This window comes from Rhincodon typus, chromosome 8, assembly GCF_021869965.1.
Source record: "Rhincodon typus isolate 14 chromosome 8, sRhiTyp1.1, whole genome shotgun sequence".
NCBI classification, from domain to species: domain Eukaryota; kingdom Metazoa; phylum Chordata; class Chondrichthyes; order Orectolobiformes; family Rhincodontidae; genus Rhincodon; species Rhincodon typus.
In genome coordinates, this window is record NC_063339.1 from 35,726,222 (window position 1) to 35,743,435 (window position 17,214).

General features: G+C 37.6%; 1 protein-coding gene across 8 annotated transcripts in view; it reads right to left on the reverse strand.

Moving 5' to 3' along the window:
• The window catches only part of cdc42bpb (CDC42 binding protein kinase beta (DMPK-like)), a 191,881-nt gene that overhangs the window by 48,800 nt on the left and 125,867 nt on the right, over positions 1-17,214 (reverse strand). For all 8 annotated transcript variants that reach the window (XM_048599866.1, XM_048599871.1, XM_048599870.1 and 5 more), the window contains exons 10-14: positions 16,095-16,261; positions 14,182-14,301; positions 8,114-8,247; positions 3,924-4,166; positions 431-541 (exon numbers count right to left, since the gene is read on the reverse strand). In XM_048599866.1, coding sequence (XP_048455823.1) covers positions 431-541; positions 3,924-4,166; positions 8,114-8,247; positions 14,182-14,301; positions 16,095-16,261 — 775 coding nt within the window. The remainder of the gene's footprint in view (positions 1-430; positions 542-3,923; positions 4,167-8,113; positions 8,248-14,181; positions 14,302-16,094; positions 16,262-17,214) is intronic.

Genomic DNA, 17,214 nt, shown 5'->3' on the forward strand with positions numbered 1-17,214 from the left:
GGAAAGGTCACCGGACCCAAAACGTTAACTCTGTTTTTTCCTTCACAGATGCTGCCAGATCTGCTGGGCTTTTCCAGCAACTTAGTTTTTGTTGTTTTCTTTAATGAATCTTGGAGTGTGGCCTGTCTTACAACTGTCTTCTAATGCATCAATATTTTTCCTTTAAATAAAAGCACAATATATTCCTTAAATAAAAGCAAAATATTGCAGATACTAGAGATCTGAAATAAAAACAAAATGTACTGCAGAAAGTCAGCAGATCTGGCAGCTTCTGTGGAAAGAAACAAAGTTAACATTGAGGCTGATATGACTCTTAGGAAGATAAAAAAATAACTATTTCTTTCTCGATAGATGCTGCCAGACTTGATGCGTTTCTCCATCACTTTACATTTTTAATTAATTTCTTAAAATTGTTTCAATGTATTCCAACCTTCAATGCTTCCAATTCACTTTCCAGTTGTTTGGAATAAGTCTCGCTGTGTTCTCGAAGCTTTCGTTCCTTTGATGCTTCAGCCATCGAGTCCTCCAACTTGGCTTCCAACTAGGGAGAAAAGAAAATATTCTGCAAACCTGTACACAGTATTTTACATTTATCACCAGCGAAGAAGTGATACGCAAATCATTTTGGTACAAATTCAAATTGATTACTTACTACAAATGTCAGAAACAAAATCATCTTTTTGTTTGTTCAGTCATGGGATATGGCCATTGTTGACTGGGCTAACATTCATTGCCCATGTATAATTGCCCTTGAGAACTTGGCGGTGAGCTTCATTAAGTGGCATATCAAATATTCAAAAATTAAAAGGAACGATTAAAACAAGAGCAATACTTAATTGAACTGAAGCTAAGTAACTCAGTAAATAAAATGTCATGGATATTTGTGGAGTATGACATCATTAATTTTAAGGAGACCAGGTTCAACAGTTCTCAATGAGACTGCAGCACAGCTGGATTAAGGGAGAAAAAAATCTGATCTGGGTACCTTACCCTGCTGGACGTGGGCAAGGCCAGAATTAGGTTCAACTGTGGTTTCTTTCCACCTTCCAGTAAAGTAACCACTAAAAAAGCTTAAATATGTGTCAATAAATAAGCTTAAATACATATAAATAATCACTTTAGTGATTCATCAGGCCATGTCTTGGGGGGGAGGGGAGGAGCAGGATGTGCACAAACTAGTAAAGGAGTGTCAGGAGAGAAGAAGAGAGAAGATCCATATGGTGAGAAGAGGGGAAAGAATAGAAGAGGAAAAGAATACATTTGGTATTGTGTTCATGTCAGCATATTCCACAAAACTGCACTGCATTTAACAATATCAAATATTGTTGGTTCATACGCTCCATAAAAAGAGGATAAATTGCAAGGTGCTATGTATATTACCAAAAGAACAGAACACACTTCACTTATCTTTTATAAATACATTTGTCAAAACATCATTGCTCTTATGTATGGAAAACCAAATTTAGATCTATACTGAATAATTAAAACCACATAGCTGGTACTTCTTCCATTGGTAGCTCATTTTTTCCCTCTTTTCTCGATAAGGTAAAATAATAGTCGCATTATTTACTATTCATAGTCTACTGCAGGCAAATATATTGCACAAGTTTGCTCTGACTTGCATGGTCCCCCAAAATAGTGCTTATAACACTAAATCTCAGATCCATCACCAGACAGTTGAAAAACATGGAGACTGAAAACTGCTGTGTCATTTTTATGCTAAGATTAGCATTGTAGAATTACGATTCAAGATTTACTTCCTCAAGCCGAAACAATTATAATGCATAGCAATTTATTAGGAAATGTTATCTTTACAGATTACGAGTGATTGATGTGAATCCATTTTCAGTTGTTAAACATATGAATATTTAAATATAGTGCCTGTAACAGCACGCTGCCACGTATATCTGGCTTACATAAAAGTTATGCTATGATCATTTTCCTTGCAAACCCAGAAAATTGTAGGGAATAATAAAACAATGAAATTATGTAAACTAGACTTATTCTTCTCTGATTCCTCTCAATGATGTTGCATCAGCACAAATTTCTCAGAAAACAGTTTTGTTTGTACTTGAGAATATTGATCTGGCGAGAGGTAGGTCAAAGTTGAATTGTTGTTTTGTCAACATATGATCTGACATTTTATTTCCAATTATTATCAAAATTAGAATCTAAGGGAGGGACAATGATGTGGAGGAAATCGTTAAATACTGGAAGATATTTATCAACTGTTGTTCTTGACATTATAAAATTAAGATAGAAAATTGGGAAAAACAGACAAACGTGATCAAGGAACTAGAACAGGCCACTCAGCCCTTTGAGCTTCCTCCGCCATTTGAGAAGATCTGTTCTTAACCTCAACTGTACATTCCTGCATTTCCTGACAAAAACTTCAACCGCTTGGCAATCAAAGATTTAGCTACTCTGCCCTCTATTTAAAGATTCTGCATCCAGAAGGGAGTTCCAAAGATTCACAACCTTTAAAAAAAAGTTTCTTCCTCTGTTTCAAATGAGCAACCCCTTATTTTTAATCTATGACATCTACCTTTCTCAAGAGGAAACATCCTTTCAACATACACCCAGTCAAGTCTCTCAGGATCTTGTGTTTTAATTAAGTCACCACTGACTCTTCCAAACCCCAAAGAGTACAGGCCTAGTCTGACTGGCCTTTCCTCATTCGGCAATCTGCTCATTCCAGGAATTAGACAGGTAAACCTTGTCTGAATTGCTTCCAATGTAAGATTTCTTCAGAAAAACATTCAACATTGTCAACTGAACCGGAATTGGGAAGCCTATCATTTTTTTCTGAAGTTGTAGTCCAACACAGACAGGCACAAATGTTCAGTTGGGTGATTCAAAGTTTTCCTCCAGCAACGTAACTAAAATAAAACTTGCTTACTATCATCTTTAGACCTTACTACTCATCAATAGAAGTCCACATATGGAAACAGCTTAGAATTTATTTTTATATCAGTACTCTAACCTGGCAGATGCAGACAAAAAGAAGAAAAAAGATCAAAAGTTGAAAGATGTAACATGGATACAATGTGGCAATTATGAAGCAACTGTTGATTGGAAAGGAAAGTTAGTAAGGAATTGCATAAATGACTGAGAAACTGTGTAGATCTCTGCCTTTCTTTCTAATTTTACCTAGCCACACATCTCCAGTGCATTCATAATTAGTTACACTGTGTTGAGTGTTTTGATTTGACACTGAAAACAAAGTAGATTTCTTTCAGAATGAAGAAACTTACATTAGATGTTTTGAATATTTGGTAAAAGCCAAAGGCAAGAATTAAAATTGTCAAACACACGATGAAAACTCATCTGAGAAGTTGGAAAATAATAAATTTAAAATGACAATAACTAGCACACTCAAATCTATTGTTTTCATTGTTTCTCAACTGCTATTATTCCTTTAGCATTTTTATATCTTTTGCTGCTCTTTCCTAAAGCTCTAACTCAGCGCTTCCCAAAGTTTTCCCTCATGATCCCATTTGGAAGACTGAAGTAACTGTCCTGAAAACAAAGCATATTGGATCATTAGCTTGTCAATCTGCACCAGATTGGCTACTCTGGGTACTTGGTCAATAAGCTCTGCCCTAATGTTTAGCACTTCTCAAGCATTGTCCTGGGCCCTGCTCCACTCCACAGCCACCACTACAGGTTCAGGAGTCACAACCTCCAAATTTTGTCAGTTGACTCCACTGGGGATCCAGACCCCTCAGTTTGAAAAACCTTGCTTTAACTGTTTTGTCAATGCTTTTGTTTCTTTCTCATATTGGTTTTCGATTAGAGATCAAAAAATAGTTTTAACAAGTGCTAAGTTAATTTATAGAAATACTACTTACTATGCAACAATAAATACTTTTCCAAACATGTAAAATGTGACTACGAACACCTTAAGTTAGTTGGTAACTTACCTCCTTTCTGGTCCTCTCTGCTTTTCGGATATCTTGACGCATTGTGTCAATTTTCTGCATAGCTACTTCCAACTCTTCCTCTTTGTCACGGAGATTTCGGGACAACTTCTGTTTTTGCGAGCGCAACTCTGCCATCCGTTCATTAAGTTCGGAGAACTCCTGCATTGCAATTTTCCTCTGCTGATGTGCATCCTTCAATTCCTTTGTTTGGGACTTTTGTCTTTCAAGAGTTTCAACAAGTTGCTATCAAATTTAAGGGTTAGAAAAACGTTAAATTTGCAGAATTTAAGAATTTACTACAACTTTAGCTGTATTATACTACAAGTACTAATTTCAAATTGAGCTATACTGTGAACTGCACAAAGCTCAGTGACAAAGGAGCCCAGCCCATAGTCTAGTCCCAAGCATAGTTAATTTTGAACATTAGGAAAAGGATAAGCAACACTCCTCGTGGTATTTTAAAACTTGAGAAAGTGTAAAGAATGCCTTTAAAATTTGGCTTGACAAATTTAGAACTGTACCATACTACATCAGTGCGAAGGTTACATGGTGTGAGCCTACTTACTGGAAGTGGTCTTATACCACTGTTCTTTAGGACACTCAGAAGTCATTAAGCTGAAATCGCATGACACAAAGGAAAGATGCTAAATACATAGACCTATCTGCATTTAAAAAATCTCATAGGATAGTATTAAAGTAAATGTGACTGGTATCTGCAGGAAACACTGGTATTCACAAAAGTGCACTATGCAATTTCAAACATCAGGCTATCACTTGTTGCAAAAATAATGCTGAGGGGCAGATAGATGTCTAAAACTCCAACATCCAAAAGCTCTTATTGCACTGTTCCATTATCAGCTTTACCAACAAGGCAATTCGCTCCTTGATCACCACTGAAACAGAAAAAAAACACTTTCAACCTTAAATTAGCATCGAGGGTTTTTATTCTGCAAGGATTAACTGGTTAAGATTGTAATAAATTAAGTATCAGTCGAGTCCAGTCATTCGTTCCTCAGGAACTTTTTGGCCTGAGTCATGGATAGTAGCATAAACAGAACTACAGGTTGCTTACACAGCTGAGATTAGAGAATCAGTTAAGTTTCCACTCTTGAACATAAATGTACGGGTGGTTGCTAGACAGTACTAAGTGGTAATTTCCCCTACAGTTGAATAAGCCAGCAATACCATTGGTCAAATTCCCACTTAGGTGAGGAACTATGATTGATTCATGTGTAAACTGTGCCCAAAGCAAGGATTCAGTCTGCGGAAAGTGATAAATAACTGTAATAAGATGCAACTTTAATATAAGCACAGTCTAGGTTTTTTTATTCTTTGTAAGAATGATACGTGGTAGGCTCATTTCTAGACCACTGCAATTCGAGTGTGAATCCCAGATGTCAATCTCAGTTCAACAATTTATAATCAAAATTACACAGACCAGTATGCAGGATTAGAAAGAATGCTGATCCCCCAAAGATGCTTGAAGAAGGGCCAGACAGTTTTTTCCCCCCTAGTCAGGAAGTTCAATTGGTTAGTTGAGTGTCTTTTCAATTTGAAAAAATTTGGAATTTACATTATAAAAGTCAATTTATGATGATATTGCAATGTCAGTAAAAGTAACATGCAACAAGATCTCAATACTTTTAACCACACCATGTAGATTTATTAAAAAGACAGTGAAAAACAAAATGAAAACCTAAATAACCTGATAATAACAACATTTAAGTAGATAGGATGATACATTATATAAGCAGGAATAAGACCCTGCTCTGCCATTCAACAGGATCATAATTTAAATTTTACATCTTTCTGCTTAAACCTTGATTTCCTTGGAGCTCAAGTGTAGAATATTCTGAATGGAGAACAGAATTGCAAAGATTCACCATTTGAGTGAAGAAACCCACATAATCTTAAATATTCCACCTCATGCTGAGGCAACAATCTCAATTTCTACACTCAACAGCCAAGGGAATTAAAACAACCTCTCTATAACCTATCAAGCCCTCCAAGTAATTTTATATATACCAATGAAATCACTTTTCATTCTTCAGAATTTTCCACTTAGAGTCCATCTGCTAGCTTCTTGGTCTAACACTGGAGCTTCCTATATCATATACCCTTTATATCCTGGTCACAGCTTAAATTCCCGGTCTTCATATTATCAACAAACTTGGATATATTGATCTTGGTTTCCTTGTTCAAGTCATTGATATAAATTGGCCAAGGCCCCAGTACTGATGCCTGTGATAATCCACTACTTTTGATGTTCATATTGAATATTAAGCAGATTTATTCCTACCATTTTCTGTTCATTAACCAATCCTTAATCCATGCTAACATATCATCCTCAATCCCATCAGCCCTCATGTTTTCTTACATATGGTTTGCTAACTTATCAAATGTCTTCTGAAAATACTAAAATAAGTTACACAGTTTCCCTTTATCTATATTACTAATTAAACTATTTAAAAAACTAATAAAGTTGTCAAATATTTTATCTTTTATAAAAGTTGCATTGATTCTGCCTATCCTTGATACAGTTTTTCCAAGTATCCTGTTTTCATGTCCTTAGAGAGACAAACTGGCATTTGCCATACTATGTATTTCAAATTAACTGGCCAATAGTTCAATGCTTTCACATTGCAAAGTTTTCTGCTTCCCTGGGGTAGTATGCTGGAAATACGTCCCTGCTAGTCCCCATGTCATCACAAAAGTTAAAAATTTTATGAAAATATGCAAAACCCCCAATTTACCTGGCTTTTAGGCTCAGATTGACAGAAAGCACAGACCAGGTTTCTCCATTTAACAAGACTACTACTTATAACAAAAATAGATTCTAGCTACAGGTAAACAACTATAAACTGTTGACATATAACTCTAATAGCTAAAAAAACTGACCCCCTTATAAACTCCCCTCTGCACACATACAATAAAACATAAAAACACAGGGTATTATGGGTTGAAGGCAGGACTGAGGTAGGCAGGTCAGTGGTCTCTGACCACAGGGTTCGCTGAGCAGATCCTTTAGGTTTTCAGGACTTGCTGCTCCTGGAAATTCTTTCTCAAGGTACTTCCACTTCTCTGCAGGAGGCACAAGGTGGCTGGTTCACACTTATAAAGTCTCTAATTTATTGGTGAAAAACCACAGCTTACAGAAACTGATGGGGGGGAAATAAATACAATTTCTTTGTGCTTCAGTTTTTTTTTTTTAAAAACTGCACAAAAAACAACAACTCCATTCTCTTCAGAAGTCTGATAGTTTCTGATGAAATATTCACACCCAAATGCTGTTCAGCTACATGACAACCAAAGATGTCGGCAAGCAGAGGCCTTTGCCATCGACAGCTGGTCACCATTTCGCTACATGTTGTCAGCTGAATTTACCTTCATTAACACCCCTGGGTCCAGTTTATCTAAAGTATCTTCTGCAATAAATAGCAGTGACAATGCGTGTGGGTAACCTGTTTTTAAAAACTGCAGTAGTCCTTGACTTTTAAAACATAGTATTTTTCCCATTTCAGTCCACAATCAAAATTATGCGGTATGATTGTAGTTTCTCCCCATGATACCTATCCACAGCTTGAACACTAAATTTGTGATCTAAAAACGTGGATTAAATACATGTTTCACTATTATCTTCAAAAGCAAATACAAGAAAGCCTCGTTTTAACATTGCGCCGGACAATGTTATTTTGCGTAAATGGAGGTTTCCAATCAGAACACATCATATGCATTGTTCTCCTGCGGTTACACGTTGCATACAACTAAACATTCCCATGTATTTCATATATACCTCCCTAAGTGGATATAGTGGGGAGCAGACGCTTGAGAAGCATTAATGACCCTCAGACTGTTTTGTATAATGTATTTTCCAGGAACCAGCAAAAGACATTAAGCAACGGCATGATATAACACTTTAGATTTGAAGATTATGTCTTTTACTAATCCATGCTAATTAACTAGCTGCATATTGCAAACAGCTTTATTTAAAAATGACGTTTTAGGGATTTGCACTGTTTCTGTTAGATTATGGGACTATTTTAAAACTTCACTAATGCTGCTTTCACGACTGACCTTATGAGATATTGATACACCAATAATGATTTTACAAGGCACTTCAGATTATAATAGCCCCTGTTAATCATTGCCAACTAAGATTTGTTTGTAATAATCAAAATTTAATTGCGTACCTTGTGATTTTCTTCTTTTTCTTGTTTAAGTGCTTTAATCTGTTTTTCTAGTGCTTTTACTTTGTTTGTACTTTCCTCAAAATCTTGGCGGAGAGAGACTGCATTTTCAAGTTGATGTTCTAACCGATCAGATTCTAAAAAGAAGTATAAAAAGAAAATGGAACCATCCACAACTATAATTTACATTTAGACTGGCAGTTAAAACAGCATTTAAGTCTTTTTGAACATTTTTGTCTGCTTAAGTCACCTTTAAACCTTCATGATAAGTACACACGACAAATTAACATCTTTCACTCCCAAAATATGGGGCATAAATAGAAAAGAGCATTTTTATAAGCAACAAGTAGTTTTTTTTTTAAACAATTACCTTAATTATATCATAATCCTGTGATTTCAACCCCATAGAATCAATGTTATTGCTGTACCAGAGTTTACCAGGATTCTTTGCAACTTCAAAATACTGATTATGTTTAAACAAAAAGCACTACCGCAGAATCCTATGGACTTTAATGAAGTGCACCTCAGTGCTATTTTGTTTTTTATACAGTTACAAATAAATTCAGAGACCAGTGAATCAAAAGAAAGGATTGCACATATAAACAACAGTGCTCAAGGAGCCAAATAACACACGTGATTCTCCTATTAAAGCATAAATCTCCTAACTGGATGTCAAACGGGACAACTCGATGAAGCATGATCCAAATGTGGAGAATGCTCAAATATTTTAAGCATCTTTAATGCACCAGCACTTTGAAGTACTCATCTCTGGACATTTACCTGGCAAAAATGTCCAAAAGCAACTTCTTGAATTTCAAATAATTCAGAAACTTGATCTAAAATGTAGACTATGTTCATTCCAGAAGGTCTTAGATACACTGATGTTCCTCTCAGAGTAAGGATAAGGGATATAATGGGAATCAGTGAGCAGACTTTTGAAATGATGGATTTATTAAGCTTTGGATATCGTGTGGGACAAGTACAGGTGACCAAAGGCAGTGGTAAAAAGCACAGAACACAGAACTGTCTCTATGCAGACTTTGAATGAGATCACATGCCGAATCTCTACTACTCCATTTCATTATGAATTAAAGAAAACAGTTTAAAACATGGCCATTATATATCATCCAATCATAAATGATTAAACAATGTCTATGATGTGACTAGGCTTGTTCTCTGAAGGAGATACTTCACTACCAGTTCACAAGTAAGCTATATGTATCTAGTTAAAGATCTTTTTGATAATTTTCAACTACTAATAAAACGTGATTACTGATCTGAGCATATTTCAAGCTTCCAAGCAATGGTAGGTCAAGCTCTAGTTAACGAGAACTGTTTGGTTATGTTAAGAAGTGGCTGAGGAATGTTTTATCTACAGTTTGCTGCATTAGCTGTCTTTGTTTAGACTGAATTGATTTTAGCTGTTTGTTATAAGAAATGTCTCAAAATATAGAATCATGTCACATGATCTTTATTTCATTGCAAATCAATCAAATATACTAGCTTCAATTCATAGTAAAATATCTTTTGTCCTCTGGTACTGATTGTTTATTCGTAGGATTAACAACATTAATCTTTTTCAAAACAAAATACATACTTGTTTCCCAGAAAGCAGTTATTTCTATAAATGCAAAATTTGAGATCCAATGGGAATACAAGATGCAAATACATATTAACCAGGTACAACATATAAACATGTAGCAGGAGTAAGCCATTTTGTCCCCCTTAAACCTTTGCCATTTAAAAATATGACAGCTGATCGGATTATAACTTCATACCCATATTCCAGCCCACCCCGATGTCCTTTCATATTCTTAAGAATCTATCTACCACTGCCTTAAAAATAATCAAAGACTCTGTTTCTACTGCTTTTTAAGGAACAGTTCGAAAGACACACACACACACCCCCTCCAAGACCAAAACAAAAATCACCTGTTTTAAATGGACTACTCCTGATTTTTAAAAAGGGATCCTTATTTTTAGACTTTCCCATAAGAGGAACCATCCTCCCCACATAAATCCTGTAAAGACCCCTCAATCTTATATGTATCTATCATGTCACCTTTCCTAAGCTAAACTAGAGGTGGCACAAGCCTAGCCTGTTCAAGCACTTCCTCACAGGACAATCCATTCATTCTACATATTAGTCTGGTAAACTTTCTCTGAACTGCTTCCTTAATTAATCCTTCCTTAAGGAAGTACCACAGTACTCCAGGCGTAGCTTCAACAATGCCATATAAAATTGGAGCATAGCTCTCTACTTCAGTATTCAATGCCCCTCACAATTAGCTTTATAAATTATTTACTGTATCTGCATACTAGCCTTTTATGATTCATACCAAAACCATCTGCATTTCAGAGGTCTGCAATCTCTCACTCTTCTATATTACATTTTTCTTTCCTTGCTAATATGGACAATATCACTTTTTAAAACACAGTATACTCCCATTTGTCAAATCTCTGCCCTATTCATTTTCATAGCCTCCTTGCATGCTCTTCACAACTTACCTTCCCACCCATCTTCATGTCATCAGCAAAAGTAGCAACAACGTCATTGATATAAACGTTAAACAGTTGAGTTCCCAGCACAAATTCCTTGCCACCATTTGTTGTATATTGCCAGTGAGAAAAAGGACTCATTTATGCCTAATCTCTGCTTCACGAGCCAGCCAATCTTCTATCCATGCCAATGTATTAATCCCTACACAGCTTTTATTTTCTGTAATAACCTTTGATTTGACACCTTATCAAATGCCCTGTGCAAATCTAAGTACAATATTTCCTCCAGTTCTCCTTTATGCACAAAATGTGCTACCTCCTCAAAGAACTCCAATAAATTTGGTAAACACATTCTCCCTTTCACAATGCAACACTACCTCTGCCTGATTACCTCATTGTTAACTTAATTGCCCTGCTGCAACTTCTTTCATTATAGTGTCTAATAATTTCCTGTGAGTTTCCCCACATTTACATTTACTACCCATCAAGCCAAATCCAGGGAGTTTCAGAATGTTAAAACCAATCAATCACTTGCTACTTCTTTTAAGACCGTCAGATAAAATCCATCAGAACCTGACTACCTAATAGCCCTCAGTTCCAACAATTTATTCAGTCTCACTTCTCCAGTGATTGCAATGTTTTCGAGTTCCTCCCTCCCTTCAGATCTAACGGTATTACAATAGAGCAAAGGCAACTGCAAGACATGAGCTGGCCAGAGCTAACATAGAAGGGGAGCCTAGCAGTGAAGACAGTGGAACAGCAATGGCAGGAGTTTCTGGGGGTAATCAGAAAGGCATAGCAGAAATTCATCCCAAAGAAGAAGAAACATATACAATGGGGAGCCTGAGGAAGCCATGGCTCACGAAGGAAGTCAGGGACAGTATAAAACCAAAAAGAAAAAGCAAACAATGTGGTGAAGATTAGAGGGAAGCCAAGGATTAGGAAGTCTTTTAAAACCAGCAAAGGACAAGTTTCCCTAAAAATCCATGAATATCATAGTCAGACTGCAGCTTGTGGTGTGCAGCCATCTGAGGGGCAGAGAGAGAGCGCCAGTCCTGTACCTGAAACAGAGAAAGTGATCAACATACAGAAACCAGGCAGGACATTGCACTAATATTGAAGAGGGAGTTTGTGAAGATTTAAATGAGTGTCGAAGATTTGCTTAGCTTGAGCCAGAGGGAAAGTATCAATTAGTGCAACTCTCAAAATCAGAGGCAGTTCTGTGATCAGAGGTTATCCGACTGGGAAAATAAAAAAGGGATACTAGCCTTTTATGATTCATTGGGAACAAAGAACAATTTTAGACTGGTCACTACAGGATTAAATGTTCTCTTAAAAGGGCAGTGTTAGGTATAACTGTGGGAGATTTTTGATTGTGTTCAGATTTTAATGGAGAATCTCTTTTCTGTAGTTTAAAGTACAATTGCCTACAAAAAGAAAGTAGCATTTAGAACCATGCTTTTTAGTCACCGGTACAGTAAAAGTTTTAAAATTTGGAATCTTGACTTTTTTGTTTACAAATTAACTTCCCAAAGCCCATCATCTACAACACACAAGTCAGGCGTGTGATAGAATACTCCCCACTTTCTTGAATGAGTCCAGCTCTAACAACACTGCAGAAGTTTGACCATTCAGGACAAAGCAGGCCACTTATTTGGCACAAACATTCATTCCATCTATCCGGTGCTCATTCCGGTGCTCAGTAGCAGTGTGTATCATCTACAGAATGTTCTGCAGAAATTCTCCAAGGCTCCTTAGATAGCATCTTCCAAAGCCATGATCACTACCATTTAGAAGGACAAGGGCAACAGATAAATGGAAACTCCATCATCTGCAAGTTCTCTTTCAAGCTGCACACCATCTGAACTCGGCAATACATCATTGTTCCTTCAGCATTGTTGGGTCAAAATCTTGGAACTTGCTCCAGCTATTATGGTCTACTGAGAGCAAACGAATTGCACGGTTCAGGAATGCAGCTCACCACTTCCTTCTCAAGGGGAACCAGCGATGGGTAATAAATACTGGCCCAGTTAGTGATGTCCTATCCCATGAATTAGTAAAAAGAAAGTCAGTACGGTATATGGCTTTGAGCAGAACTCACAAATTGTGATATTCCCAGGTATTTGCTGCCCTTGTCCAAGTTGGTAAAGGTTGCAGGCTTGAGGTTGTTAACTGCAAGTTCTGATTTCTTTGTAAAAATCAATTGTCTGTACGGAGATTACAAAATGACCAAAATCTGGTTACTTGACCATTACAATATGGTCACACTGCAGGCAATATTTACATAATTGGAAGACACTAAATGTAAGGCAGAATATCCAAAAGATTGGACTGGGTTGAATGGCAAGTGGAATTGTTGATAATAAAAAGGAACAAGATGATCGTTTGGCACAGTGGTGGTGTTCGGGTTCAAAGCCCATATCATAGGATCCCTACAGTGTGGAAACAGACCCTTCGGCCCAACCAGTCCACACCGACCCTTGGAGCATCCCACCCAGACCCATCCCCCTATAACCCACATCCTACCCACAAGTTACACGTCCCTGAAAACTATGGGCAATTTAGCATGGCCAATCCACCTAGCCTGCACATCTTTGGACGTGGGAGGAAACCCACACAGACACGGGAAGAATGTGCAAATGCCATGGAGGCAACATTTCTGAGCAGGGTGATAAAAATATTGTTTTACAAAGCGTGCTGGAGAACAAAAAAAGAAAATTAATCAGAGTATGAACCACTGAATACAAAAGAGACAGAAGGATTCACTTCTAAAAAAAGATATTAACAAATATGGCTCTGGTGTTAACAGGGTTGGGAAATCTTTAGGATTATTTTCAGGTCTCCAGGAAATAAAAAATCCTATGGATAAAGGTTAAAACAACCCAGAAGAAAATCATGGGGCCATCAAAAACTTCTGAATGGTTTCATTATTAATCAAAGCATTGAAAGTTTTCAAAAAACTTGTTCGACTGTTTGGAAACAGGTCGTCATTTGGTGAACATTCCAAGAACATGTCCAACCAGAGTTGGCAGCCCTCCTCTAGGGGAGGCTACATAATAATTTGCTTAGAATTGACAGTACCTAATTGAAAATCTTTGAGAGGGTCAAGATAATGATGGATGACTTATGGAAGTGGCTGAGATGAAAGGTCAGGAGAACTGCAATTTTTCAAGAGAAACAGCTATGCTGAAAACCATGTTGATGATCAAGGACTAGAAAAACAATAACGAATAACTTGCAGGTCAATACTATCCTCCATCAATGAAGAAACATATTGTGAAACCTAATAAAAACCGGAAGAACTGCGGATGCTGTAAATCAGGAACAAAAACAAAGTTGCTGGAAAAGCTCAGCAGGTCTGGCAGCATCTGTGAAGGAGAAAACAGAGTTAACGTTTTGGGTCTGGTGACCCTTCCTCAGAACTGATGGTGGCTGGGAAAACGTCAGTTTATATTGTGAAACCTGATAGGTTAAACAAAACCACATTTACTAGGAACAGAGGTATAATGAATAAATCTACAAAAAAAGTTCGATATGACAGACAGAAGTCAAAATATGATAAATGAATGTACCTGCCAACTTTTTTCTCAGTTTGTCCATTTCCTCATTTAACTTCTTGATTTCCTTATCTCTGCTGATAGTTCCCATTCCACGTGTTGAACTATGAAGTGACTGTGCTGCCTGAGTGGATTCTAAAACAAAAGTATGTTAAGCTTAATTTCAGAATGATAAATGAAGGAGACCTGCGAATCATTATAACAAAACGTTCAAATTTTATTGTACTTCAACAATTAAGTGTTTCAAGGTACTTCACAAGATCATTATAAAGCAATGTATGCACTGAGTCATAGTACATTAGATGACCTAGTCAAAGCTTGGTCCAAGAGGAAGGTTTAAAGGCATGTCTTAGAAGAAAGTGAGATAGATAATCAGGGTGGTGTTTGGAACCTTGACAACTGAATACATGGTTACCAATGGGGGAGCCATTAAAACTAGGGTGGCACATGAAACCAGAATTAGACTGCAAATAACTTGGGTGGGTTGGGAAGGTGGAGAAGACCTAAGGATCGGGAGCATGAGGTCACAGAGGGATTTGGAAACAAGATATTGCTTGACCAGGAGCCAATGCAGGACAGCTAAAATAGGAAAATAGAGGAATGAGACCCGGTGGAAGTTAAAGCAGAGGCAGCAGAATTCTGGACTACCTCAAGTTTATGGAGGGTAAAATATGGGAGACCACCTAAGACTGCACTAGAATAGTTAAGATTAGAGGCAAAAGTGATGAATAAAGGCCAAAGTAGCAGATGAGCTAAAACAAGGGTAAAGTTGGGCAATGTTATAGAGGTAGAAATAGGTAGTTTCAGTGATGGCACAAAAATGAGGTCAGAAGTTCAAGTGTGACCCTGAGGTTGCAAACAGACTGTCTTAATTATAGACTGTTACCAGGGTAACAGTTGGAATTGTAGCTAGAGAACAGAATTTAGAGCAGGGTTCAAAAACAAAGTCAGTTACTAGGAACAGAAGTATAACAAATAAATCAACAAAAAAAAGTTGGATATGACAGTCAGAAGCCAAAATATGATCAATGAATGTACCTGCTAACTTTTTTCTCAGTTTGTCCATTTCCTCATTTAGATACTGGGCTGAGCTGAATCTTACCAAAAATCAGCTCATTGACATTTCTGGCAATTTTCATTAAGGTCTTTCTTTGTGAACCCTAGCAAGTTTTCTTATGCTATCTTCCCAAAGTTGCTTCATGACCAGTGTATGGCACACCGTTTGTCACATACCCCCACTTACCACTACCAGGTCATCCCAGGATTCCTGGTGCTGGTGCCATCTTTAAAGCCCAGCCACGCACTGTTTGTGTCATTTGCCCCAGACATGTCAGACAGAGGGAAACTGGCACTCCACTTTTCTGATGGATATTTGGGGTTCCTGGTGAACAGAGTGGGGGAGATCTTGCCAATTGATCATGCCATGACATGTTGATGGCTGGTGGAAACCAAAGAAGCAAATGGTGAGCTGGAGTCCCCAGGCCATCGTTCTAATTTTCACATCTGGAATTATCATCAAGTCTATCCAAAGGGTGGGATAGTGGGAAACTGCAAATCATTGAGGCGAGATGACATAATCATGAGGATGTTAGTGCATGCTAATGCAAGCAAATAGGCCTCTTGCTGCTCACTAGGGAGAATACCATATCAACAATTCAGCACTTAATTGGGAAAAAAGGACTTTGTCCTCACTCTCCTCACTGCCAATCTCTCACAATTTCCCAACTTTCTCACCAACGCCCACATCACTCAGTGCCTGGGGATATTCTGCCCCTAGTCTTTTATAGTTTTCCATTTTTAGATCTATCATTGGTTTTGAATTCTGATGAATACCCAAAACCACTAAGTTTCCTTTTCCCTTTACAGATGTCAACTGATCTGCTGTGCACTTTTCTAGGATTTCCCCATTATTTGAATCTCAAAATTACCTTGCAGTTTCCTGGTTAGTTCTAGTTTTTCCTGTTCAAGTCTGCAGATTCGCCTCTCGTAAGCCTCTATTTGCAAACTGTTTTCCAAGTCTATTCGTACATCTGCGTCCCCATCAATTGAATCTGATCGCATAACTTGTCGCAAAGAAGCTCTGTCTGACAAAGGACTGAAACAGCAAATCACATTACTCGCTACTGCATTCTAAACATCAGATAGCTAGCTTATAAAGCATTAATTGTTAATTCAATTAAAGTAGCCAAGCAATCGCAGGAGCTCATGTTGAATAAATTCTTTCCCCAAACTCAGTGTCCTACGTCTTTAAGTCAGAAATGTAGCCACTGTTGCCGTGTAAAGAAACTCACCAGTCGATTTTTGTGCATCAATATTCCACAAACAGCAGTGAAACAAACTACCAGATTATCTGTTTTACTGATATTATTTACAGAATGCATGCTACCCAAGGCACTTGGCAAATGCTCCCACTCTTTTTAGAATAGTGTAAAATGACTTTTTTTAAAAACACACAATTAAGGAGGCAGACAGAACAATGGTTAATGCCTCAAATGAAAATCTCGGGTGGCACAGTGGCTCAGGAGGTTAACACTAGTGCCTCACCATGCTAGGGAGCAGGGTTTAATTCTACCCTTGGACAACTGCTGGTGTGCAGTTTGTCTGTCTGGGTTTCCTCTCATGATCAAAGACATGCAGGCTAGGTGGATTAGCTATGTGAAATGCAGGGTTACAGGGATAGGGTGGGGAGGTGGGCGTGGGTGGGATGCTCTTCAGAGGTTTGCTTCGGACTGGATGGGCTGAATGGCCTGCTTCCACACTGTAGGGATTCTATGATTCGATGAAAAACTTAATTCCCAAAGTCAAATCATTCCCTCATTGCTGCACTTAAACTGCAGCCTAGGTTACGTGCTCAAATCTCTGGAATAGAGGTTGAACAAATGACTCTTCAGAGAAAGAATGCTTTTGCCATGCCAAAGTCAACATGTTTGGTCGTATCACCATACTGATCATGTGGTGAATCGACAATTTTCAGGTCTAATGACCTGGAGAACTTAAATTCAAAAACAACATCACTTAATTATTGTGCAGCTTACTGCTAAGTGTGAT